Here is a 25,138-nt window from a genome sequence, read left to right as displayed (position 1 = left end):
TCAGTGGATACGTGACCTGTACGTGATGCTCTTCATCCATCTTGTCAGCCGGAGCAGGAATGACTCAGCAATCATGATGCAGTATCAGTCTGTGCTGGGTCTTTAATCACTGTGTTCATGGTTTATTGTTAAAGCTGCCAGTCTTAAACCTCTAAAACGTTGCCAACTTATTGATATCTAGATGTAGACAATTACATGACATAGTTATATGATAGATAGATTACTGCTGGGAATTAACCTTCGACAGCAGAGTGATTGTTTTGATGGGTTTAATGATTTATATCAGAATTATTACCTCTGAAACTGAAACCAAATGTAATCTGTATTTTTCCATTAATTACAAAACAGATTGTGAGCACAAATTCAGCTTATTTTTATTTTTTTTAAATTTTGTAATACAAATCCTGATGGAGAACAGCTTTTTCTCCACAGCTGTGTAGGAGCCAGAAGCACAATGGCACCAGAGGAGGTGTATGTCAGCACAGTGAAGATGAGGAGGACAAAGAAGAAAGGCAGAGAAGAGGAAGGGCCTTGAAACATCGTCCCGTGTGTCCTGAAACACCACCACACATGGTTCTCAGTACAGCTCAGAGTGATTGTTTACTTGCCTACATCTTATTTAAATAAATTCTTAAACATTCTTTGGATCACGTCAATTGTTGTGCCTGCTTTGATTTCAGGCACCTTGAAGAGTCTTTATCATTTTTACACTGAAATACAGTTCAGTCAAAAGTACTCAAAAGTCAAATTTAAGAAAAAATAAAGGTATTGTGTTAAAATATTACTTTGGTAAAAGTGAGAGTTACCCATATGAATAGTACTTGAGTAAAAGTCTTAAAGTATCTGGCATCAAATGTACTTAAGTATCAAAAGCACAAGTAAAAGTAAAATGATACATATTTACATGTATGTGTACCTGTATACTGTGGGCCAACCAATCTAAGCACTCATCTTTTTTCTTATTATCCAAGTATTTCTTTATTTTTCGTAATTTGATTTGAATCTGATCGCCAATAAAACAAATCAAATGTAAAATGTGCTACTTTGGCTCTGATGCAGTAATCTGCAGAGTAACTAGTAACTGAAGTTATCAAATAATCGTAGCGGAGTAAAAGTACAATATTTACCTCCAACATGTAGTGGAAGTTTAAAGTAGCAGAAAATAGAAATACTCAAGTAAACTACAAGTACCTAAAAATATACTGAAGTACAGTACTTGAGTAAATGTGCTTAGTTACATTCCATCACTGCAGGAATGGAGCTGCAACAGAAATCTGTATTAAGAGTATTTATTTGTGTAAATGTTTTGGCATCGCTGATTTATTCTGCATTCGCCTCATTGTTGGTGGTCACCTTAGTGTTGTAGTACTCGAGATTGGTCTTGGTCTCGAGACCATTTTTTGAGGTTCTTGGTCTTGTCTTGGAATCGAGGGCATTTTTACTCGGTCTTGTCTCGGTCTCGGACTGGGCGGACTCGGGTTTTTTGAACGAGACCAGTCAAGACCACCGCTGATAGGCTTTTTGTCCATGCCTTACTGATAAGAGTGAAAAAGGACCCTCTCAAAAACAGCTAATAACTTCAAATCATTGGTAGTGTAAAGATTTCCCCCAGCTGCAGCTGCTACCTGCCCGGTGTCAGTGTGAGAGTGACTGACACGCCCCCCTGCACACAGAGTATGGAGACGACAGGAGGAAAGCGGCATTTTGATGTTTTATTATGATTTTCCTTTGATATATATGGTCTTGGACTTGTCTCGGTCTCGACCTCTAAAAGTCTTGGTCTTGTCTCGGTCTCGACCTCTAAAAGTCTTGGTCTTGTCTCGGTCTCGGTACTCTCTGGTCTTGGTAATGTCTTGGTCTTGGTTGGTGGTCTTGACTACAACACCAGGTCACCTATCAGTAGATATAACATATGAATATACAAATATGTAAACATGTGATGTGGGGAACAGCATCACAGACATGATGTGTGAAGTCTTTTCAAATAGATTCAGGATCTCGGAGCTTCCAGAGACTTGGATTACACCAGATGAGCTGTATGGAGACATTTTATGATTTTTTTTCCTGTTGTATTTTTACGTTTTAAAACAATTTCCCATCTAGCCTGTTCATTTGACCTGCACTTTGTCATCAGTCTGATAACAGGTTGACTGTAACTGCTCAAGGAAATACAGATTAGCTCAATTATTTATTGGTTTTATGTCAGTGGATACGTGACCTGTACGTCATGCCCCTCATCCACCTTGTCAGCCGGAGCGGGAATGAGCTGGCAATTTATCAATTTGTCGATTAATGGCAGATATAGAAACTGATATCAATTCAATAATATAGTTATATGAGGGGCTTACAGGGAAATAGTTAACTACTGTGAATGAACCTTTGACAGCAGAGTGACCTTGCAGTGTCTTGATCATTTAAACTGAAATATAGTGTTGTAAAAAGTACTCAGAAGTCTTACTTGAGATACTAAAAGTATCTGACATTAAATTTACTTACATATCAAAAGCACGAGTAAAAGTAAAAGTAAACATATTTACATGTATGTATAAGCTGTATACTGTGGGTATCTATGTATCTGATCTCATCAGAATCAGTGTTTTTTTTTGTTTTTTTCATCTGCAAACTCGTAACGACAGTGAACAGATAAATGTAGTGGAGTACAACATTTGCCTTCAGAATGTGTACAAGTACCTCAAAATCTAACTTAAGTACAGTACTTAAGTAAATTATTTACATTCCATCACTGCTGCAAAGTAGCAAGTAACTAAAGTTATCAAATAATCAAGTGGAGTAAAAGTACAATATTTGTGTAGTGATGTGGAGGTGTAACGTAGCAGAAAATATAAAGTACCTAAAAATAAACTGAAGTACAGTACTTGAGTAGATGTACTTAGAATATATTGTGGATTAAAATGATATACATACCTGAGTACTGTTGTTAAGTACAAATTACAAAATATACATCAGCTGAGTTACAGTCCATCACTGCATGAAAGGAGCTGCAACAGAAATCTGTTTTGATTTATAAGCAACTAAAATAATTGTGGAATTAATGAAAAAAAATCGAATCAACTCAAAGTAAAACACATTTAAAAACCTTGAATAAATAATGATAACAACAGTAACAAAGATAAAGTCAGTTCCTCCTTTAATAATGCAGTTACTATGCTCAAAGAGATCAAACTTCATTGAAAACTGCAGTCAATAAATTGGTTGGACTTTGAACGTGTGACGACTTTTAGATAATTGTTTGAAGTACAAATGTCGTCTCTGTATAAAAGCTTCACTCCACATCCTGCAGACACCGACAGGCTCCGCTGAGGAAGGTGAGACTGTAAGGTTGCATCTTATCTCCAGACTTGCTTTCACAAGATAACGTTTAAAGATAATATTTAAAGTATGTTTTTTAATCTTTTGACATGTGTTGCAGCAGGTCATCACTCTATACAATGAGGGCTGTTTTTCTTCTCTGTGCTGCCTTGGCTGTTTCAGCAGGTGAGAGCTGGAGTGAAGCAACTTTAAACTGCTTTTCATTTCTTTAAAAACGTTGAGTGTTAGTCATGTGGAAATACTGTAGAATAAAAGTTTCTCTAAAAGGCATAATTCATACACTGTTAGTCATAGAAGTTGTAAGAATTCAGAAATGTCAGCTTGTTTTACACTGAATGGACAGAAAAAGAAAATAAAACCATTACAAAGAGCAACTTAGATGTCGAATGTAAAATAAACAATACAATGAAACTTGAACTTTGCCAACCCTAAAATTTCATTAATTAAATTAGATAGAATTAGCGAATACAAACAGTAAAAGAAGTATTGGTTCTGTATTTACATTTACATGTATTGTGCGTAAATACTTGACATAAATTCATACACTGTTAGTCATGGAAGTTATAAGAGTTCAGAAATTTCAGCTTCAAACCGACTGAACATTGACAAAAATCCACTACATTACTGGTGCACTTTAAAAAAACATTTATTGTTGTTGTAATTTTATTGATTTCTTCTGTGTATTTTGCAGATTTCCCCTGTATTTTTATGACATATGCAAATTATCCATAAAATTACAAAGATTGACTGTAAATGTACATGTCTGATGACATGATGTAAAATAACAGGAAAAATCTGTAACTGTGAAAAAACAGAAAATTACATACAATTATTTGATGTTGAAGTTTTATACTGTAATTCAATGTCATTAATTTAGATAAAATTACTGACAATTTAACGCAACATTATATAGAAATTACTTACTGTTGTAAGTAAAAATCCCAGGTTTGTCAGATGTGATGTAAATGCTTGTATGTTGAAGTAAACAGAGAACAAGAGACAGCATTCACCCTGCTACAAGACACTGTACCATCATGATTTTAGTTTTTTCAGTGCGACCTTTTAATTAGATTAAGTAAACATTTCCAATAAAAATCACTAAAGTTATGTATCTTTTACCAGCTAGCACAAGGCTGGATTACCAGTCAAGGGAAAGTTAGCAACCAGACCCCAGAATGTCCCCAGTTTGCTGCTAGTCTGTTAGTTAATTTAATTTTGCTTCACTAATCCTGGAGCCAAGAAGAATTATTAAATGGTGGGCAGACTGGTTTGAGACTGCTGTGACAGGCTCATCTGTCCATGACTACAGTCCTAATCTTCTTCTCCAACAGATCCAGTGAAGGAGACAAAGGACATCCAGCAGAACGTGCAGCCAGGTGAGACAGAACGACCCGGACAACAACGAGAACCAACTTAGACAAATGTTTGGTCTTTGTATGGACTCAGCTTTGCAGTCTGACATCTAACAACAATACAGTTTCATAGAGAAGAACTGTTCTTTAAAGAAATAAACCAGCACCTCATTATGTAAGTAACTTGTTTCATTGGCTCTGATGACAGGAAAGTTTGAAAAGGTGGAGACTGCACCTGTGGTGGAGGAAGAAGAGGGCAAGATGCTGGGTGATGTGAGAAACATCTGTCCGACTAGCTGGTCTCAATATGGATCCAGATGTTTCATCTTCATCAGCAGAGAAATGACCTGGATAGATGCAGAGGTAGAGCCTGATACACATACACATATATGATACACATACATATATATATATATATATATATATATATATATATGTGTGTGTGTGTCTTTAACCCTGATCTCATCTTTTACAGAAACACTGTGTGAACAGGGGTGCCAACCTCGCCTCCATCCACAACACAGGAGAGTACGCCTTCATCCAGAGGATGGTGAAACAGAGCATCGGTCGTTTAGGCCAAACCTGGATCGGCGGCACTGATGCAATCAGGGTAACGAGGAACTTTAGTCTACACTGATCGTTCGAGTCAAAGCACAAGAATTTAAATTCTACATGTGGTGTCTCAATGATCTTCTTTTCTTTGCAAAGTCAGACTTTTTTTAAATCCTTCAATCCTGGAGTGTCAGTGATGATTTTATTTTATGCGAGTCTTTTAGATGTTTTATAACTTTATTTAATTGTTTTGCAGGACTTGACATGGTTCTGGAGTGATGGGTCAGCGTTTAACTTCCACCTCTGGGGCATAGACGAGCCCAACAACTCTAAAGGCAACGAGAGATGCATTGAAATGAACCGCTCAGGTACAGTGAATTCATTTTTTTCTCCTCTTTCAGTTTTTGAATCGACTTCTTCTGACAGGATTCAGCACACATAGTTGTAAAATCCATTTTCGAAACTTCTCTCTCATGTCTCATTTTCAGAGGACCACCTCTGGAACGATATGCCCTGCGAACTCCAGTTTCCTTTCGTCTGCGGAACAAGACCATAAAGTCCAGTTGTGTTCAGGGGAAATCTCCTTATCTATGTCTCAAACAATTCACAAAGAAAGAAATCACTTGGAAAATAAAGTTGTAGATGACATCACAATGTTTACTGTAATCTCCACTGTTTGAGAAATACAATAAAGTTTGAAAAAATAAATGAAAATTAAATTTCTGAAAATGTTCTCCCTCATTCTTTCTTTCTCATTTTTAAACATGAAATGGCCGTGTGGGTGTTATGTTGATACCTAATTAATTAGAATATGGACAGAAAACTTTAGAAAACATATTTCAATGTTTAAAAAAGGTTCATGAAAAAACAAACATAAAAAAATCATTGAGTTACAAATGTCAGGATTTCAGCTGTTTTATGTTTGAACTCAAAGATTTAAAGTTAAACAGTTGATGCATAATGAAACTATACACTATAAATGTGCAATTAAATTAATTCTGCATCACTTATACCCTGATGTTATCTTCTTCAGCAAGGTTTCTTTTAGTTGTAGTGTAGTTTAGTTTTAGTTTGTTGTCACTTTCTCGTCGTTTTACGTCCGAATAGGAGGTTATGTTTTGTTTTGTTTGTGAGCAGGATTACACAAAAAACTACTGAACAGATTGAAGATGAAGTCCAGTCGAATACCTCTGAATAAGGAAGAGAAACAGTGCACACGATGTAAACACAGCTTCATCACTTTATTACAGTAAATGAGTCCATATCATACACACACACAGAACAGAGACAGACAGGTTTGTGTTTGTTTCTCTCTCTTTCTCCGTCCATCCCTCCGACACATCAGCCCACCAGGACGGAGGAGACCGATGTTAACAGCATGAGGGGTAAAAACAAATTAAATATAAGTGACACAAACTGAGGTTTCAGAGAGTTTAAAAGCAAAGAAGTACAATTTCTGTCGATTTATGCATGTTTCCTGACCACACACACACTCACGCGCACACACACTCACACACACACACAGCTGAGAGGTGGCTCTGTCTGCAGTCACAACACAGATATCTGTCTCTGACATCTTGTGATCATTAGCAGCAATTCTGAATGCCGTACAGCACATAATACAAAATGCCCATGTTGAGTTCTAGCTGGAGATCGAGTGATTTCTGGTCCAACTAAACACTTTTGAAATCACGAGGCAGACGTCGCACCTGCAGCTTAGTCATTTTTTTTTTCTCAATACCGCACAGTAATAATAAACCACCATCGGTCGCAACACGCACATGGAGTTCTGCTCCAAAATGACAACCGTCGAATATGTGGAAGGAAAAGACACAAAAACATGCAGGTCCAATTTTGGACCTCAGGGCTACCGCAGACTTGGACGAGCTGTACGGAGCCATTTTATGTTGTTTTGAAACAAGTCCCCATCTACATCAGCTGTTTAGGAGAAGGCTGCAACGCCGTTTTGCTGTGAGGCTCCAGAAAAGTTTTGTGGACTACAAAACTTCACCTGACTGAGGCCAGGCGGGCAGATAATGACTGAAGTTTCATTTTTGGGTGAACTGTTCCTTTAAATTGTACAGTAAAATGGCAGGAGGCCTAAAAGAAAACAATGAAAGATGCCTCTTGAATATGTTTCACTATGATTGGCCCAGGCGGTCATGTGTAAAACTGACTGAACAGCTCCCTCATGTGGAGAATCTGCAGCCTGTAAAAAGGGGGATTGGGGCAGTAACTTCCATTAAGGTGCTTAACAAAAAAGGCTCTTTAATGGTAAAAAACTAAGACAAAAATCACTGTTTGGATCAACCGTAGATGTAGGTGTGTATGTCAGAGAGACTGGATTCAAGATTCTGCTGCCACATAAGACAATACGACACATGTCAGTTATGGTTTTGGAGAGGTCGGTGATCGGAAAGACCATTTTGGAACAGAACCCTGATTATATTCATTCAACAGTCAGGTGGTCCCACATCAGAGGGGACAGCGGGGTAACGATGTCAACAGCGACTTTACAGTTTTCACTGGACCACGGGACAGAGAAAGAGAGAGAAGGATCGTTGACGAACATGAGGAGTAGGCTGATTTTTTTTTCTTCCTTTGCAGTATTTACATTTTGAATTGTGAAAAAAAGAAACTTATTTACAAAAAAAATGCACAAACTAAGACTGCTTCATCGGCATGATGAGGGAAACGAGATATAAACAACTCTGTAATAAAAAGTAAAAAGAGGAAAATAAAAATCAGTGATATTTACACGTGCGATAAGAGAAGGAGAGTGAGGGGAAATAAATGGCTTCTGAGATCAGCCATGTTTGATTCCTCTCGCTGGGTGCAGCTTCTTCCACACCTGTTCATAGCCACAGAAAGTCAGACAGCTCTGAGTGTGAAGCGCCCTGCAGAGTCAATCAAACATGCTGGTTGGACTCTTTACAAACAAAGAAAGCAGAATGTGGCCGGCAGTGACCCACAGGACCAGGAGCTGAGAAGCAGCTGGGAGAGAAATTTTTAGTGGGAAAGAATGAAACAATGCTCTCCACTCTCCTCGTATGAAATCAATGTGAACGTGTATTGAATGAGGTGCAATTCAAAAAGGATCAGGGCTCATCAGAGCTCCTCGCTTATATTTAAAAAAAAAAAAAAAAAAAGGTTCAAAAGAGACATGGCTGTGGATACAAACAGCAGGTGGAGGCAGGGAACAATAGTATCAAATACTATACTACAAACTTTCAAGTGGTCTGCACTGCTGACTAAAAATCTGTATTGTTGACAGCTCTAATCCCTAAAACACTGGCTGTTCAGACTGCAGGTTGAGATATGGTCAGACACACAAACACACACACATTTGTGTACTTCTATACTTGAGAGGACTGTGATAGTACATTCTGACTCGTGACCCCTTAAGCTTAAAGGGACAGTTCACCTGCAAATCAAAAATGCATATCTTGCCTCTAACCTGTAGAGTTCTTTATCCATCTAAATTGTTCTGGTACAAGTTGTCGAGGATAAACAGCACAACATGAAGGGGAAAAATATGTATTCTTAGATTTTTGGGTGAACTGACCCTTGAACCTAATGCTCACTTCGACTGTACAAGGGCTGTGGTCGAATAGTCAAAAAAAATTACATCCCATGTCTTCTCTGAACAGTTTTCCTTGACCTGGAAAATTCAAGAGATCAAGGAAAGATAGAGGATCCTACTGAACCAAGACTAGGCTACATTGTTAAATGAGCAAATATTTGGTGTGTCACTTTAAATGTCACTGTCTCATGGATTGGTGGGATGGTATTATCTCCTTTCCTTTTGTGAGGATGGTCCAGTGTGTTCTCTGATGAAGGAGATAAGAAAGGAAGCACTGAAGCACCTTAGATATTGTCAGGTCATTTCACTCAAGCAAAAAAAACACTATTCGATCGCAGCCAAAGTCACTTTTCTTCTCCGTCTTATGGGGTAAAATTCAAATTGGTTCTCTCAAAGACAGAAGTACAAGAGCACACGACAGGAACTCCCCCCTGCTTTAAGTTCATGTTAACTACTATTCACATTAAGCCTCTCACTCGTCTCCCTTTGTTTTGCTTCTGTATACGTCAGCACTAATGAACCGAAGCGAAGATTTTTTTATTTCTACGAAGCTTCTTCCTGTAAAAGCCGACAGAACTTTACATATATTCTCACTGATGGGAGGTACAGTTTGCTAAAGATGCTGCGACACCGTTTCAGAGCTCTCTCTGGCTATAACTGACATCCAGCCCTCACCCAGAAACTAATAAATAAATAAATTTACATGAAGCAACCCCCCATCAAGTTTAATATAACTTTAATATCCCCGTCCCAGCATTCTTTCGTTTGTCTGCTGCATTTAATCAACAAGGAGGACCAACATTCACTTGAGAACAAAAGCATTTATTTTACACTAACATCAGGACAGGACCGATCTCTGAGATAAAGGGCAATTCCACCAAAAGTGTCTTTTTGACGTCTTTTTATGTTTAGTCTGCCAATATTTTCCAGAGGATCGTGAAAGGTTTTTGAGAGACACATTTTTAATATGCTAGACTACATGTCAACAGGAAATTGTAAAGAAGAGCCATCGTGTAACTATATTGGCCTTTTTTAAATTCTTTTCAAAGCTTTAAAATTAATAATTTACCTTTAAAAACAACTTCAGACTTTTTAAGAGCGGCCATAGTTCCCAAAAAAGTCTCAATTTCTTATCATTAACAGACATCCTCACACATCATGATTGCATCGCCTCGTTTGAAAGCTCAAAGGAACATGCCTTTAAGAAATAAAAAAAAAAAAAAACAACTATCACTGCTATTGGGACTTTCTAGCACATTGATAGGTGGTTAAAAGACTTGGTGATTTTTTTCAGCACATAATTTCTGGTAACAATGTCTTTGAGAAGCATTTGTGTTGTGATACAGAATGCTTACTGAGCTCTAGTTTTGAGACAGACCTGTATATTTACGATCAATCAAAGAATTATAGAAAGCCTAAGGGTTTTCTGTTGCTGTGGTGATGTACAAAGGTGGTATTCAGAGCTCTGCTGGTCTCATTAAATCATCAACTGAACGCGACTAACGACGCTGGAGGACAGAGAGCAAACTGTGTAGCCTCCAGTAATGTACTTCTAGTCGCACAACAGTGGTTCTAATTTGTTTTCTCGATTTTAAAATGCTCATTTTAAAACCACATTCACTCTTTCCTCACAACTGACATTTACAGCTCTAAGTGAATTACGAACAGGTAAGGGAACTTTTTCTCTTTTAGAATAATATTCATTCTCTAACCAGACAAAACTCTTGAGAACAGGAAACAAACAGATGGATACAAGACGTGGTGGTTATTTCCTGTCCAGTCTGTATAAAACGGTCACTCAACATGATTCATGTAAGAGGCAATCCAGTACACCTCCAGCCAAACACTGATCATTGCTTTTTCTACTCTACCTGTGACTTAAAGCAGGTAAATCGACAATACTTGGATGTTTAGTTTAAAAACATCAGGCTGGATTGGTAAAATAATGTGGCTGGAAGATTTAGGAAGTCTTCAGTCCCTGCATCCGCTCTCCTGTCCTGAGTTGATTAAAATTTCCTTTACCCTGATGACCTATTTGGGGCTAGTTCTAGTCTTGTACAGGCAGTGTACAGGCCACCCCTTACTAACAGGGATGAAAAAACACTGAAGATTATAAAAAAATAATCTGAAGTGGAAAAATCTAGAGACAAAATGCTTTGATGCTTTCAATTAGTCAAATAAATAAACACAAATATAAAGAAGAAAAAGGAGAAAATGCTGATTAAAAAAAGGTTATATTACAGAGGACCAGCCCCCACTATTGAACCTTCACATACCACCCGAGCAGCAGCAGCAGCAGCAGCAGCAGCAGCAGCGTGTGTAACAATCTCCTGCCGTAGTTTCAACCCTGGCAGCTAAACGACTATTGTTGTTTGTTCAATGCGTTGACTGTACAGAAACAGGTCATCTAAGAGGAGAGCAAGCAGCATGGAGGAAAGCAGTAGAGTGTGTGTGTGCATGTGTGTGTGTGTGTGCGTGTCTGAGGTAAGGGTGAGGATGGCAGGCAGGCAGGTGAGAGGCTGCTTCAGATGCTGTTAAGAGATCCAGGTACTGAACTGTGTTGAGATGAGTCTGAACCGGTACCATCTGACGGATAGAAGAAACAAAAGGACGGTGAGTTTAAACAAACAGTCCAGAACACAAAGGACCTGACAGCAGAGTAAATGATGCCATATAAGCCTTAATATAATGAGGCCTGTCCACACACATGAGCTGGCTCGACTTGATTTAGTTTTGGATTCAGTTAGAAGCAACAAGAGCACAGAGCTGAACACACAGAGGCCCAAATACTGGTGAGGGAAATGAAAATCAGTGTGACAACGTTTGACTCAGTGCAGTTGAAAAAGCCTGATAAGACCTTATTGTTTTCTGGTAATATATCTGAAAAAGTGGTCGTCATTAAGAGCTGCATCGACTAATCGACTGGTTGCCTATCAAATTAAATGGACAATTATTTTGATAATCAATTAATTGGTTTGAGTAATCTTTAAAGAAAGAAAGTCAAAATTCTCAATGGTTGGTAAATAGTGGTTGTTTATAAACAGGCTGTCCTGATCCCCGCGCCAATACACAACATATCCTGTAGCTGTTTTAATTGGACAATTCTGAAATCGGCCATTTCTGATGAGAGAACAGAAAATCTCATGAAATTAGTCCATAACAAGTATTGATTTCATGTCTTCTACTGCCATCTTGTGTCAAAAGACATTCATTACGTTTGTGTCCGTGAAAACCTACTCGGCTAACCACATTGAATACACTAAAGTTTATAGTTACAGAACTGCTTACTATTTTTTATAAATTATTCCGTTTTAAAATTAAATAATTTATATCACTCAATAATTCATATCAAATACTCTTCTGTGTATATTATGTGCTGTGTAATTAGTGGAAGGATGTAAAAGGATCCAATTCAATGATTTCATGGATTTTCCAACTACAGAATAATAATCAGAGACCGTTAGACCAAAACAAAATCTGCTTTTTTTTTGTTTCTTTTACTCCATGTATCAGCAGATTAAATAGATAAAACACACCAGCACTTTCACAATCACAATCTGTTATTAAAAACTGTGTTTAAGAGATATTAACTTTGTATTTTTTCCAGGCACCATTAAATCGTGAAATTAACATTTACAATAAAATTAGAATAAAAGTATCACAAGCGTTTCCCACCGTGGGCGGAAGCAGCTGTATGAGAACGAGCGTGAGGAGGAATGAGGGTCGAGTTCAGCTGGGGCTGGATTGACAGCTCTGCAGAAAACAAAACAGGGAGTTTAAATTAATGATGAGTCGCGTGTTAAGATGACATTGTCACAACAATATGAGAGTCTACGCTGCATTAATTGTACCTCTAATGAGGTCACGAAACAAACCAACACCAACTGTATCTAGCAAAACAGATGGTGATGAATCCATAATTAATATAAAAATTACTTATTTGGACAGACAAAACAGATCAATGTGGGACTTTAATTTAAAATCAAACCTTTAATCCAACTATGCCTGAATGTTAATGTACCTGTGGGGCTGAAGTTGAAGAGCATGGGCAGGTCTCGGCCGCTGGGCAGTCGTGTGTTGGGCTGGCGCAGCTCATCGAAGAAGGCATGTGAACAGGCCTCTAGTGGGGAGAACCGTGAGGCCGGCGTGTACTCCAGCAGCCGGGAGCAGAGAGTGATGGCTTCTGGAGGGGTGCGAGGCTTAAACACCTGAGGGACGAGAAGATTTTTATTTTAAGACCACGTATCTGCCAAAAATGACACCCACATGAGACAGTTTTAGCATCAACATAAAGCACTCTGTACTCTAGTAGATCTAGTAGATTGTAAAACAATTTGAGTTTTTTGAATTGACTGGACACTCTAATGTCACATTTACTTTAAGTATCGTTTTTTCACAAACGTGTGTTGAATGTAGAACCTCAAAAAGAAAAAAAGCACAAAGAAATCACCTGTGACTGTCACTTAGGACTCCTTTATAGAGGCATTCTGCGTCTAAATGAGCAGTTTTTGGAGTAGAAAGCTATTGTAGTAAACGCTGAAGGGCCTCTTCTCTTGGTTTTACATCGTTTCTGTACTCTTAAGGTGTCAGGGTTAATCGAGGACTCTAGAGCACTTCAACTCACAGATTTAAATAGACTGTGTGGGCAAGAGCACCTCCACAGGTATTCTCTTCTTTTGTTCTCATACACAGCTGTAATGTAAGTCACTTTTTCGTAAGAAATGCCTTCCCAGATTAATGCTTTGGGCATTTATATAGACATTTAAAACATTTGCTCAAGTTCCTACACATAAGAAAATGTACTAAATAAGTCTCATATCATATGTAGAGTAGTGAGAATAAACACTGCTTTTATAACAACTTTCATACATGTACCTCTAAACCTTTTTCTCCACAGATTTTCTTCATCAGTTACAGGACATATGAATTGATTCTTAAGGCTTTTCCAGACAGGCCTGGCAACCTGGCTGACTGGTAAAAGTAGGAGTATATACGCACATCCAAACCGAAGAAAAGCAGTGACGTTTGGAGCAACACGATAAAGTCTGAAGAAAAGTCAGAGGCTCTGAGTCTGATGAAGAGCAATGTTGCTCAAAATGTTACTACTTTGATGCATTCAAAGTATTAATTGAGGCAATAGACAATAGGAGGCGGAGTGGATGGTAGTTGATGGTAGTTGCGTTATACAAAGCCTCCAGGCTGCCAAACAGATGACCGCAGTTAGAGTCACAACAAATACTTTTAAGGACACCTGGGGACATTTCCATCTGTTTTTGTGGCAACCAAAACTGGCTATTTGTCACAGGAAGTCAGACCATCTCCATCCTGACCAAAAAGGGTATTTTAAGCCGAACCCATGATGTTTTGCTAACACCAACAAAGTCATCTGGTGACTGGGTTGTGTGGGAAAGTTGTCTGTTGCCACTTTAAATAAGTGGATATTGGAGTCATGCAGTGTGCATGCTGTCTGTTTTTATTCTCTAACGGTCTGACCAGCCTATCGGCACTTACTAACCTTGGTCCAAGGATGGGCTTTGATCTGAGGGAACTTGAATTCTGTATAGTTTGGGTTCATCTCTCGGATTTGCTCCCTTGTCGGGGTTCCCAGCACCTGAAAACAGATGTAGGAGGAGTATGAGCAGTATTCTGCAGACACACATACAGATGTGTGGTTTGAGGTGTGTTTCATGATGCCATAAATACATAAATAGAAAATTACAGGTGACTACACCCACTATTGCAAACCAAGTAAATATATTGACACACAAACCCTCTCCACTGAAAACAGCAAGCACACTCCAGATAAAGAAACTCACCTTGATAATCTCTACTAGTTGGTCGACCCCACTGTCGCCGGGGAATATGGGCTGTCCGAGCAGCAGCTCAGCCAGTACGCAGCCTGCTGACCAGATGTCAATGTTCGCCGTGTAGTCTGTGGCACCGAAAATGAGCTCGGGGGCGCGATAATATCGTGAGCAGATATACGACACGTTGGGTTCACCGCGGACCAGCTGCTTGGCGCTGGGGACACACAAGAAATCCATTGAAAAGAAAAGAAAGATTTCAGCAAAGAGTGAATGAAGGTCCATAAGTTGGTCAGGGGACGAAATCAAAGAGTTCTTGGGTTTGTTGTTATAATTTTCTCTTACAACAAACAATGTTAAACTCTCAGTGTAAAAGGGTTAAAACAGGATTTGGATGTAGGTGATGCCATATTGAACACAGTCCCATTAAACCACTGGGCTGTTTATAATGTTTACTTCACACCGTTACATGTTAACTGCACTGTCACATTGGAGAAACTTGATTGTACTGTTAAATCCTTGATCTTCTGTGTGGGAGAAATCCATCTGTTTATGCAGCTCACCTGCCGAAGTCACACAGCTTGAGGATGGCAGTTTCTGGGTCAACAAGCAGGTTTTGCGGCTTGATGTCTCTGTGACACACGCCCTGGGAATGGATATAAGCCAGACTGCGAAACAACTGGTACATGTACACCTGAGAAGGTCACAAAAACAACACAAGATGAGCACTTCAGACAGAAAGACAACATGGTGACAAAACAACGATAATGCGGAGTATCAAATCGGTGGTGTAAAGATGACTCCTTGTGAGATATTTGGGAGGAACATCATAAAAACACACAGAAACCTCAGAAATAGGGTTGTCGCAAAAAGAAGATGAATTACCTTCACATATATGATAGGAATGATGCTCTTGGCCTTGTTAAAATGCCTGGCAACCCTGTAGACCGTCTCAGGGACAAAGTCCAGCACCAGGTTGAGATACACTTCATCTTTCTGTTCAGCGCAGGACAAAGAGACAAATCATGTTTAAAATATGTATGACTCAATAAAAGTCTTCAAGCCTTGTTGTTTTAGGTACGCAGTCATTTCACACAGAAAAGAGGCCGTGTTGACGCACAAACTGCCTGCTATGAATGTTTGATTTGCGAATGAAATCTTTTTGTTTTTTTACTCACAAGCACAGAATCTGGTTTCCAGTAATTAACTTCTGCAATACTAAACTTAGAAGTATTTCTATATCTGTCAAGAAATGGATTGCTTCCCTTTTTAAAGGGTTGGGGCATTTCTTTTTACGCTTATCTTTTATATGCATACACCATTTCCTGTTTTACTGTAATCTCCAGTAACTATAGTCATGCAAGCTAAGAGTGTGGTCAAACTTTTGTTAAGTCCCCGTCTGCACACAGTCGATTTTCCTGTAAGAAAGAGAAAAAAAAAAACATGAGCTGTACCTTCTCGCCACTGGAGTAGAAGAAGTAACGTAGTCTGACAATGTTGCAGTGATCCAGCTTCCTCATGATCTGTAGTTCCCGATTCTGTAAACACAAGAAAAGACACGAAGACAAGCCAAGCATGAGAAGACGGGTAAACCTTTAATGACTTAAAAACCTAATATTTATAAAACTGAATTCAAGACAGACACCCTGATCACAACAGACAACAGAATATGTGGTGAAATTAAGACATATTCCAGCCCTACCTTGAACCTTTTATCCTGCAGAACCTTCTTAATGGCCACCATCTCCTGGCTGTCGATGAGGCGAGCTTGGTACACCACACCAAACGAGCCATTTCCAATCACCTGTGAGGTTTTCACAAAAGAGGAAACAGTCAGATGCTGGACTGAAAAAAATCAATTATAGCTCATAGAGTGAAGTAAAAATACAGACACGATTTATGAGGGTCACTGTATTTTCTGGCTGCTGATATAACAATTTGAGCTTATCTGTGTCAGTCCAGCTACAACAACAAAGGGTCAACATGCAGTTACACAAGATCAAAAAAAAACTCTGCTCCGTTCTTTATTCTTTTCCAGTTTTTGAACTGGTGCAACTTGTCTAAAATAGGTCAGCAGCAAATTGTGATATTGGTTTTCCTAAGAGCTGTGTTTAGCAGTGCACAGCAGAGGCAGGTTTGTGCTGGAAACCCATTTATAGACACACTGTGATGAGCATTAATGACAACAGCAAGTCCCCTCCTGCTGAGCCTGAGAAAGACTGCAGGATTAAGGGACGTCCTCATTAGCGTCACTTTTCAGACCTAGAAGCTCCGTCAATATTCTACACGGTCTACACTAAACAAAACAAGCAGGACATTTCATAACGTCACTTAATAATTGCCAGAAATTAATTAATGGCAGACTGATAATTAGAATAGTCACTAGTTGCAGCCCTCGTATATACAGGCACTAAAGTAGTCAAGCTATTCAAAATGATTACATGTGTTGAATTTTAGCTGTTGTCAAGTAGTAGAGCTAAGACCACACCGGTAAATGATTTATGATGGATCACTTTTATCCTCAGTATTATCAAAAAGTTGTTACATACAACAAAAATATTACAGTAGGTTTTATATGCCACCTTTATAACCTTCAACTGCAGCACACATTGGAAAAGTGACAACAGTTCTGATAAGCCGGTATCATTAGACTGTTGACTCTCAGATAGAGAAGATGTGATAAATCTGTCTACACACCATTACAGAGGCATTAAGTAATCTACAAAGTGATAAGAGGAAACCACCAGAAGGAGCTGTAAAGGTACTAACAAGTCTCAATGCAACACCTATCTCATCTCCTGTGACTGACACAATTATGTCACACTTTCAGATGAGACACCAGCCAGATAGCTAACGGGAAGTAGGTTATAAAGTGTAAGTCATAAATCTCAGCAGCAGGCAGAATAATAATAACGTTGCCGCTGATATTAATCAACAACCATATGAGGCAGATATATTGCAGTCATTGTGTGCAGTGTGGTGATAAAAGTTACAGTAGCAGACGAGGCAATAAAGTTGTATGGCTTCTCATTATGACACACTTGGTTTTACTTCCTTTCTCACCTTGATGTCAGTGTAAGAGACTTCCTGTGGGCGGTCCGGTCCCTGACCTGGTGTGGCCACAACCGTCGTCACCTTCCCGCTGTCTCCTAGGAAACAGAAACAAGGTCAATATGAGGTGAGGAGATATAAGAATATAGTCACTTCACCTGCATAACATGGATAACAACGGGAATAACAAAAGCCTATTTTTAATCTACTTCTATCTACTTCAATTTTCAATTTGAAGTAGATCACTGTGAGTCATAGCAGGCAATCTGTTAATTACTTTATCACGCTAAAACTTGTGATGTTGTGATAAGGATTAAAATGGGCTGTGGCCCCTCTGGCTCCTTTCTACAAGAGGTGATGTTATGAAGCCTCTTCACAACGTAACAAGACAACACAAATGACATTCAACCCGCACACTTCCTGCAGCCAGCCTTGACATCTGGGCCGTCTCTCCGCTGGCCGTTTGAATATTTAGGTTAATGACAGCTAAGTGAATGGATGTCAACTTAAAGAAGCCTCCAAAGACATGGAAAGAAATGGGATAGTTCATATTCAACACACTCTGACTAATTAAACTGGGAATGAACCCAAAAATAGGCCAACCACATTTTTTTCTGTCCTGATAAACTGTTTTAAGTGACAACAGCCTCACATACACCAATTAATTTGTTTAATCATCCAGTAGTGTCACGCTGCACTGGTACAATCACATACAAGCAAGCACAAATACCAGGTAGAGCGTGTAGTGTGAACCTTTTGTCACATTTTACTAATTCACTTTTTACCTCAGAGACAGGCGAAGAAATGCCATGAAAGCTTTCACAAAATCCTGCCAGAGGATAAAACTTCTTGTGGTACCTTGATAATAGTGCTGATCAATAAATTGTATATTCATCGTCATCGTTGAATGTTCTGAATTCAGACCTGGTATGTCAGGGAACCGATCACATGGGGACAGCTCTAAGCCCGTCACTTTACACATGGCATTAACATGCATCTTGACATGCATTTTGAGTGACCTCACAAACCTGCTCTATGTACAAAATAAACATCACTGAGGCATCAAAAAACAATGTTTTTTACACAAAGAAGAAGAAAGGAGAGAAGAAGAAACGCAGTGGAAGCAGATGGGTGTGGCACGTCCAGTAAGCTAATCTGCCATGTGTTTTTATTTTCTTTGATTTTCTCTGAACATTTTTCATTTTCATAAAACAGCATTAACACTGACGTCTTCTATTCAATACAGCTTACCTACAAATACAAGCAATATTATATTCCCAGCCCAGTTAGTGTTCACAAACAGCTTCACTTACTCTCATGTCTTACATGAAAGACCCATGTTTGAATGCTCTGTTCCACATCCGTGATGTGAAAACATCAGATTTCCACAAAGTCAGAGAAAGTAAAAGGGTGCATCCCGCTCACAGATTAGTTATAAAACCCTAGCGCACCACAGAGCGCCTCTCCTGCCGTGCTGCTGACAGTCAAACAGTCCGTCACACTGGGTGGCAGTAGAGGAGGTTGCACCAGTGTCTGCTTCAATAGAAGTTAAGCTGACTTTACTGACTGTCAGCACCAGAGTGTCAGAAACAAGTTGTGCTGCCTGCAGTTTCCATCAACCTTCTCTAATTCCACTGCTGTTGGCTTTTTGCTAATAGGTCATTTTGAGGCAAGATTCAGTTTGTGAGGTTTGCAGCCTGGTATGCTGCTCCTCGCGCATTGCATTGGGTACAAGGACGCAGATAAAGTAAAGCAAAGTTATTTGACTGACAAAACGTGACTCTGGGTCTTTTAGGACTCTGCTCTTGTGTATTCACTATGCAGCTCATGCTGTCGTCTCACCAGTGGCTGCACAAAGCTGTGTGTAGTTAAAAACGTTTTTAACACGCACTGGTATTCGATACAGCCCGATACCCAACACCCAGTTATTGGAATTGGTATCGGAAAGGAAAAAATAGTATCTCTATTAATAATGATGCATTATAGATATATAAGCCAGCCCTAAATCGACCACTACAATTTGTTTTTCATACTGACACAGTACTAAAACAAGCTACCAAAATCTGCATCTCTTCATTTACAGCCATTTGATAGAAAGTTCATTTTCTTCTGCTGACCCGACTGTGGTCCTTAAATAATAGAGCAACCTTTTGCCAGCTAGCTGTCATTGTGCCGTATCACTGTCAGCCCGACCATGTCCACATACTTAATGCTCCTTTGTTTACCAACAAGACAATGTGCTTATTGATATGCCCCCCTTACAGCCAGAACTGCTTGTCCTGGTGTTCTTGTGTGACCATATCCACGCACACGCAGTAAATTGTCCTCAGCCACAAAAGTGTGGTGGTCATCCAATAGGCACGCTGGCGATATCTGTTACAGCTGAAACTGTGAGGCCTGCCCGGTGACCGGGTCACTGGGTTCTCTAACTCAATGACTGGGGGAACACACACGCACTCACACACACACACACAGGGCTCCAGGTTAAAAGTAGGACAGGATACGTTCATGCCAGCTGTCTACTGTGTGTTGCTCCCCCTCTTATATGTTTCTTGTTGATGCATCGGTCGGTACAGCTGAAGGTATCAGGCTTCTTTTCCTGCTGGCTGCCATTTCATTTTTTACAGTCGGAAAAACAACTTCAAACCTCCCTGAGGTCAATAATCTATCATAATAAAGACGACGCCTCGCTCTGTCAGTGTGTCTGTTATCGTTGTTTCATTGTGTCTGAGAGTTCAGTGTTTTCGTATCAGCTCTGCTCCGTGTCAAACTCTGCTTCCTGTCATTCACCTGACACTCAGAGAAGGAAGCACAAGTCTCCAGGAGGAAATGTTCCCTTAAACAAGCAACTTTTCTAACCTTTTCCCTAGGGAGACATTATATCAGCCTGATATTGGGAATTGTTATTTTCGGTTATTTACCTGTAACTGTGAAATTACAGCCGATAAATAGAGGTGGTAATAAGAAGGCCAATGGCTTTTATGGACTTAAGAAGAGCTGCATCTACATATACTCCAGGAAGAAGAAGAAGAAGAAGGAGGAGGATATCCAACGTAAAAAAGACATACCATTGCAACGCTACTTTGCTCATTTCCTACCCTGAGGTGTGCATAAACTACAATTTAGAAGCTTCTTTTTAAAATACAAAAATGTTAAATTATCAGTTAACAATACACTGTGCACTCCTACTTTCATATCCATATCTATTTAATTTGCTGTTTTTAAACTCAAACAGTAATTTCAAATATGAGAATTTCCACCAACTATTCTCATTAATTCATTAACCAGCAGATTTCTTGTCTCCACATCTTAAAGCCAAGTAGCTCCAAGAGAATCAAGTTTACCTTATTAATATGCAGTTCAATGCAGCAAGATCTCCCTAAATCTAACCAGGCCATCTACTCTACAGGGAGAGCCTCTGGTTTAAGTGTGAGCTTTCTATCAACTATCCACTGTTCATGTGACAGTCAGCCACAAACACAGTAACAACACAACGTCCACTTCCTTCCCAGTGGATCATGATTGTGCCGTTCAGTAGACAGTGAACAGTGAGCTGGTTCGCATAAAATTTACATAAAGTAATTATGGACAAAAACAGCCTTGTGATGCCACACATCCCTGTGTTAGTCACATGATTTTGATGATAACCGTCTCTGTAGTGTTTCCCAAAGAGATTACCATGATTCATCACACAGCTGCTCTGTTACAAGGAAAACCCCAACCTAAAATAACAACATTTTTCTATCATACTAATTTGAACATTTATCTTTAAAAAGGTGTATTTTGTAAAATATGGCCAGAATTTGAAAAAAAACCATGTGGCTGCATATCAACAGAGTCACTGACAACTGCAGCTCTTTGCTAGCCGCCCTTTTAGCTCATGGCTCAGTTGGCTGTGGAGCAAGTGGCTCTAGAGTTTGTCTGGACCAGGAACTTGGATCACAGGGGGAGTCAGCAGAGGCGACGGGGTTTTAAACCAAAATCTGACCATATCCTTCGAGTTGCTCCTTTAAGCTGTGAAGAGACAGAACATGGCGATGATGTCATCCACAGACAAATCCTGGAGCTGCTCCATGGACAGTGAATAATGGAACAAGTTCTTGGACACTGTCACAGCAGCCACGGTAATTATTCTGGGATGTGGAGAAGTTTTATGGTTTGTGGCAATGAGCCCTTTTTTTCAAATCCCTGTGGTGATAATATCTTGGTGTAATATATGAACAAAAACTCTATGAACACACTAATTAACTGTTTATGGAGAAACTCCAAAAGTGTCGCCTGAAGAGATCACCGACTTGCTGATATGCTAAGAAATAAACCGATACTGTCGTCCAAGAAATATATCATTGCAATAAAATTATTGAAAAAAACAAAACAAAACAAACATCTATATGAGCAAAAATGCCATCACACTGAAATGTTTAAATGCCGTTGCTGTACACAGCTATCTATTTATTCTCTCTCTTTCACTGACATGTCAGGGCTCGTCAGTTTCTCCCTGGCACATTTGCAACAGCTGCTATAATGCAGGCAAGTGTCAAATACTGTAAACACTGTCTTCACGCTGTATACTGCATCTGCAAATTGCTACCAGCTACTTCAACTACTAAAAACTAGACCTTCCACTTCAGTTGTTTAGGACAATGCTACAACCCTGATTTGCTGTGAAGCTCCAGAAAGGTTTCCATCAGCATGGGGGTGAGTAGATGGTAACTGAATTATCATTTCTAGTTGAATTTATCCTTTAAGAATGTCCAGACACTAAAATCTAAAGTGAAACAAATATTACATTATTAATGAAACTACATAACCAAAACAATAAATAAAAAGGATAATCGGGCTCTGTTAACAAAAACTGCATGTAAACACGACTGCAATATCGAGGTCAGCAAAAATGACCCAGGTCATGTACATATCGATCAGTTGTACAATAAGTCAATAATGTAATTATCGTAACAGTCCTTTACTAAGCATTCAAGATTCATTTATTGCCATATCATGATTGATATGGATTTGAATTTGTCCTGGTGAGATCACCCCAACACAGACAAGAAACTACACACTCATAAAATACATTAACGGACTATGAACAGATAAGTAAAGTCCAAGCCAAAGAAAAACACATACATTAGCACCTGTATGGGGATTAGCAGCAACATTAACAGCCCATTAGATAAAGTGCTTCAAGTGCATGATAAAAAACTCCTGTCCAATTATTTAAAACCTACCAAGTAGCCAACAGTGCTGCATTTAAACAGGGGGACAGCTTCGGGGCAGTCTTTTGTGAGAGGGGAGAAAATGAAAAAGGCTGTTACCTGGGTGGGAGGAGTCCTTTAAAACCTTAAGGCCTTTTTGTAGTCTAGCCTTATAGATTTTTGCTAGGGGCGGGAGATCACACCCAGTGATTCTTGATGCAGTACGCACCACCTTGTTCAATGTGAGTAACAGAGGTATTACTAAATCTATCAGCCACTCTCTGGCCCACAAAATAAAAGGGTATGAAAAGAACAGTTACTAACAACTACTCAATAGTGAAAAGGCTTTAATTTACACTTCGAAAAAGCACAAAAGTCGTGAAGATCTGTGAAGATTATCTTGCTCAACAAAACATGTAAGTATCATAAACTTGCGCTTGCCACAGATTATTTTCTGCGATATCCCAAAATCCATTTAAAATATCCCGTAGGCTTTTTTGTTGAGGGAACCAGGGCGGTGCTAACTTCCAGGTTAGCCTACAAAAAGATGTTACTGCTACACTACTCTATTATCTTAATATTTGAATGTTTTATATCACAGTTATTGTGAATATTGCATCCCTAGTTCACAGTGCAACTAAAAAATAAAGATAACTAGAGTAAAAAAGCAAAAGTTTGATCCCCAAAGTTCACTTTCAGACTTCAGCAAGGAGCAAAAGACTGGCCTAACAGTATGATGAGTATTTAATGTAACCCTTCAACATTTCATCATCAAATACCTTCCACTGTTGTTCGCAATGACACATCGCTGGTTGGTATGGCAACACAACATCCTTAATGCTCCATGTTCAAGTTTAATTTTACCAGTAATTCAAAATGTCGAATCACATCAGTCTCTGTCACAAATATTTGGCTAACTGGGTTAATCCTGCCTCTTGAAATAGCCCCAGGACTCCCAACCCTGACAACATACCCATCAATCAAGAGAGTATCTAAAGGCAACATTTGGGCTCTGGGGGCCTGGGGCAGTGTTGCTCTGCTGCTGGGGGAGAGCAAGAAAAGGTTCATACTGTTTGAACTGGAGATGACCTCTTATTCGGGCTCTAATATCAAAGTCACACACCAGTGCCTGCTAATGGATGATAAGGTTTGGATCCACACATACACACAGATCTCTGCTTACACCTGTCACTACGGTGACAGAGGGGCATACGATAACTCCATCTCAGACAGAGGAAACCCACTCCTTGGCATCCCAGCAGCACACAGCCCGGCTCTTGTGCTGGACGTGCATCACTCGCATCCTCCAGGCGTCGGCCACCTGCTGCTAAAGGCTTTGCCCCACAGGTGACCTTGGTGAAAAGGCAACTTTCCGTCCTGACCCTCCGCCAGGCGAGCCCAGACTGATAGCTGATGCCGCACTCTGAGCGACACCCAAAAAAAAAGAGCCGTGAATGCAGCACTGACGCTGAGGTGTTCGAGTCCAGCTTGGCCACAAAGAACAACAGAGCCCGTTTACTGCTCACTCATATTGACCAGTGAAATCAAACAGATCCTCACATTTTCCATTAATCTGGTTATCCGTTAATTAAGCTGATGTTACGCTGTATTAAAGTGATGGCCGGTCAGCTGCTTAGTTAGACACCAGTAGGGCAAAATACATCCATCGGCCGGACTGGGAACTAGTAACATAAAGCTACAAAACAAGTGGCTAACGTTAGCTAGCAGGCGAGCTAGTAAGCACGCTAGCATGTAGGTCCCACTACAAGGGAGGAATAACGTCTTTCCTCTGGGTTGTGACACATAACACTGCTATGTGATTTTGAGGTAAAAGCAGATAATTAAATATATCAGATAAACCGCTAAATTGAACTTACTGGTAAGCTTAGGGTTCGGGCATCCCGACGAGCTGCTGCCGGAGGCCTGCGGGACCCCGGACTTTCCTGTGCTGCTCCCCACGGCAGCGGCTGATCCGGTGGACGCAGCGGCGGTTCCTGGCACACCTGGCGGCTCAGCAAACGAGCTGGTCCTGGGCCGCCCGCTGCCGCTCATATCTCTGTGCAGGGGTCAGGGTTGTTTTTTCACTATTTTCAGCCAAGCGACTATTAATTATGAATATCCGGCAGCGAATAATCGTGGAAAGACACACCGAGAAATAGCGCTCCCGTTGCCGCCGGCTGTCTGGCTGATAGCTGTTGCTAGACACCTCGAAACAGACCGCTCGCAATGCCACCTGGGAGATGAAGTTCCAAGTGGCTGTTGCTCAGGTTT

General features: G+C 39.8%; 2 protein-coding genes across 2 annotated transcripts; one reads left to right on the top strand and one right to left on the bottom strand.

The window, feature by feature from the left end:
* Positions 1-454: 454 nt before the first annotated feature.
* LOC311273301 (ladderlectin-like) lies at positions 455-5,790 on the top strand (the record flags this gene model as incomplete). Its single annotated transcript, XM_084380281.1, has 6 exons — positions 455-512; positions 4,662-4,706; positions 4,891-5,045; positions 5,158-5,292; positions 5,491-5,602; positions 5,723-5,790. The coding sequence occupies 6 exons, from the start codon at positions 455-457 to the stop codon at positions 5,788-5,790; spliced, it is 573 nt and encodes a 190-aa protein (XP_084236407.1).
* A 666-nt stretch (positions 5,791-6,456) lies between these two features.
* Positions 6,457-25,085, bottom strand: LOC311272938 (glycogen synthase kinase-3 beta-like). The gene is made up of 11 exons (XM_084379716.1): positions 24,745-25,085; positions 17,685-17,770; positions 16,324-16,425; positions 16,076-16,159; positions 15,507-15,617; positions 15,185-15,315; positions 14,634-14,838; positions 14,333-14,428; positions 12,839-13,025; positions 12,493-12,570; positions 6,457-11,403 (listed from the first exon to the last, which is right to left on the bottom strand). Exons 1-11 carry the CDS (start codon positions 24,917-24,919, stop codon positions 11,342-11,344), a joined length of 1,317 nt encoding a protein of 438 aa, XP_084235842.1. The 5' UTR covers positions 24,920-25,085; the 3' UTR covers positions 6,457-11,341.
* Positions 25,086-25,138: the final 53 nt, after the last annotated feature.

Source organism: Pagrus pagrus (assembly GCF_965226575.1).
Source record: "Pagrus pagrus genome assembly, chromosome: 17".
Lineage (NCBI taxonomy): Eukaryota > Metazoa > Chordata > Actinopteri > Spariformes > Sparidae > Pagrus > Pagrus pagrus.
This window is presented reverse-complemented; position numbering and strand designations above follow the sequence as displayed.

Bases quoted from the DNA above. Each gene is read 5' to 3' on its own strand.
- LOC311272938 (XM_084379716.1), bottom strand. From the start codon at position 24,919: ATGAGCGGCAGCGGGCGGCCCAGGACCAGCTCGTTTGCTGAGCCGCCA. The intron at 17,771-24,744 runs GTAAGTTCAATT...TCTGTTTCCTAG, and splicing joins CCCGAACCCTAAGCTTACCA to GAGACAGCGGGAAGGTGACG. The intron at 11,404-12,492 runs GTGGGAAACGCT...TCTATCCGTCAG, and splicing joins TACAGCTGCTTCCGCCCACG to ATGGTACCGGTTCAGACTCA.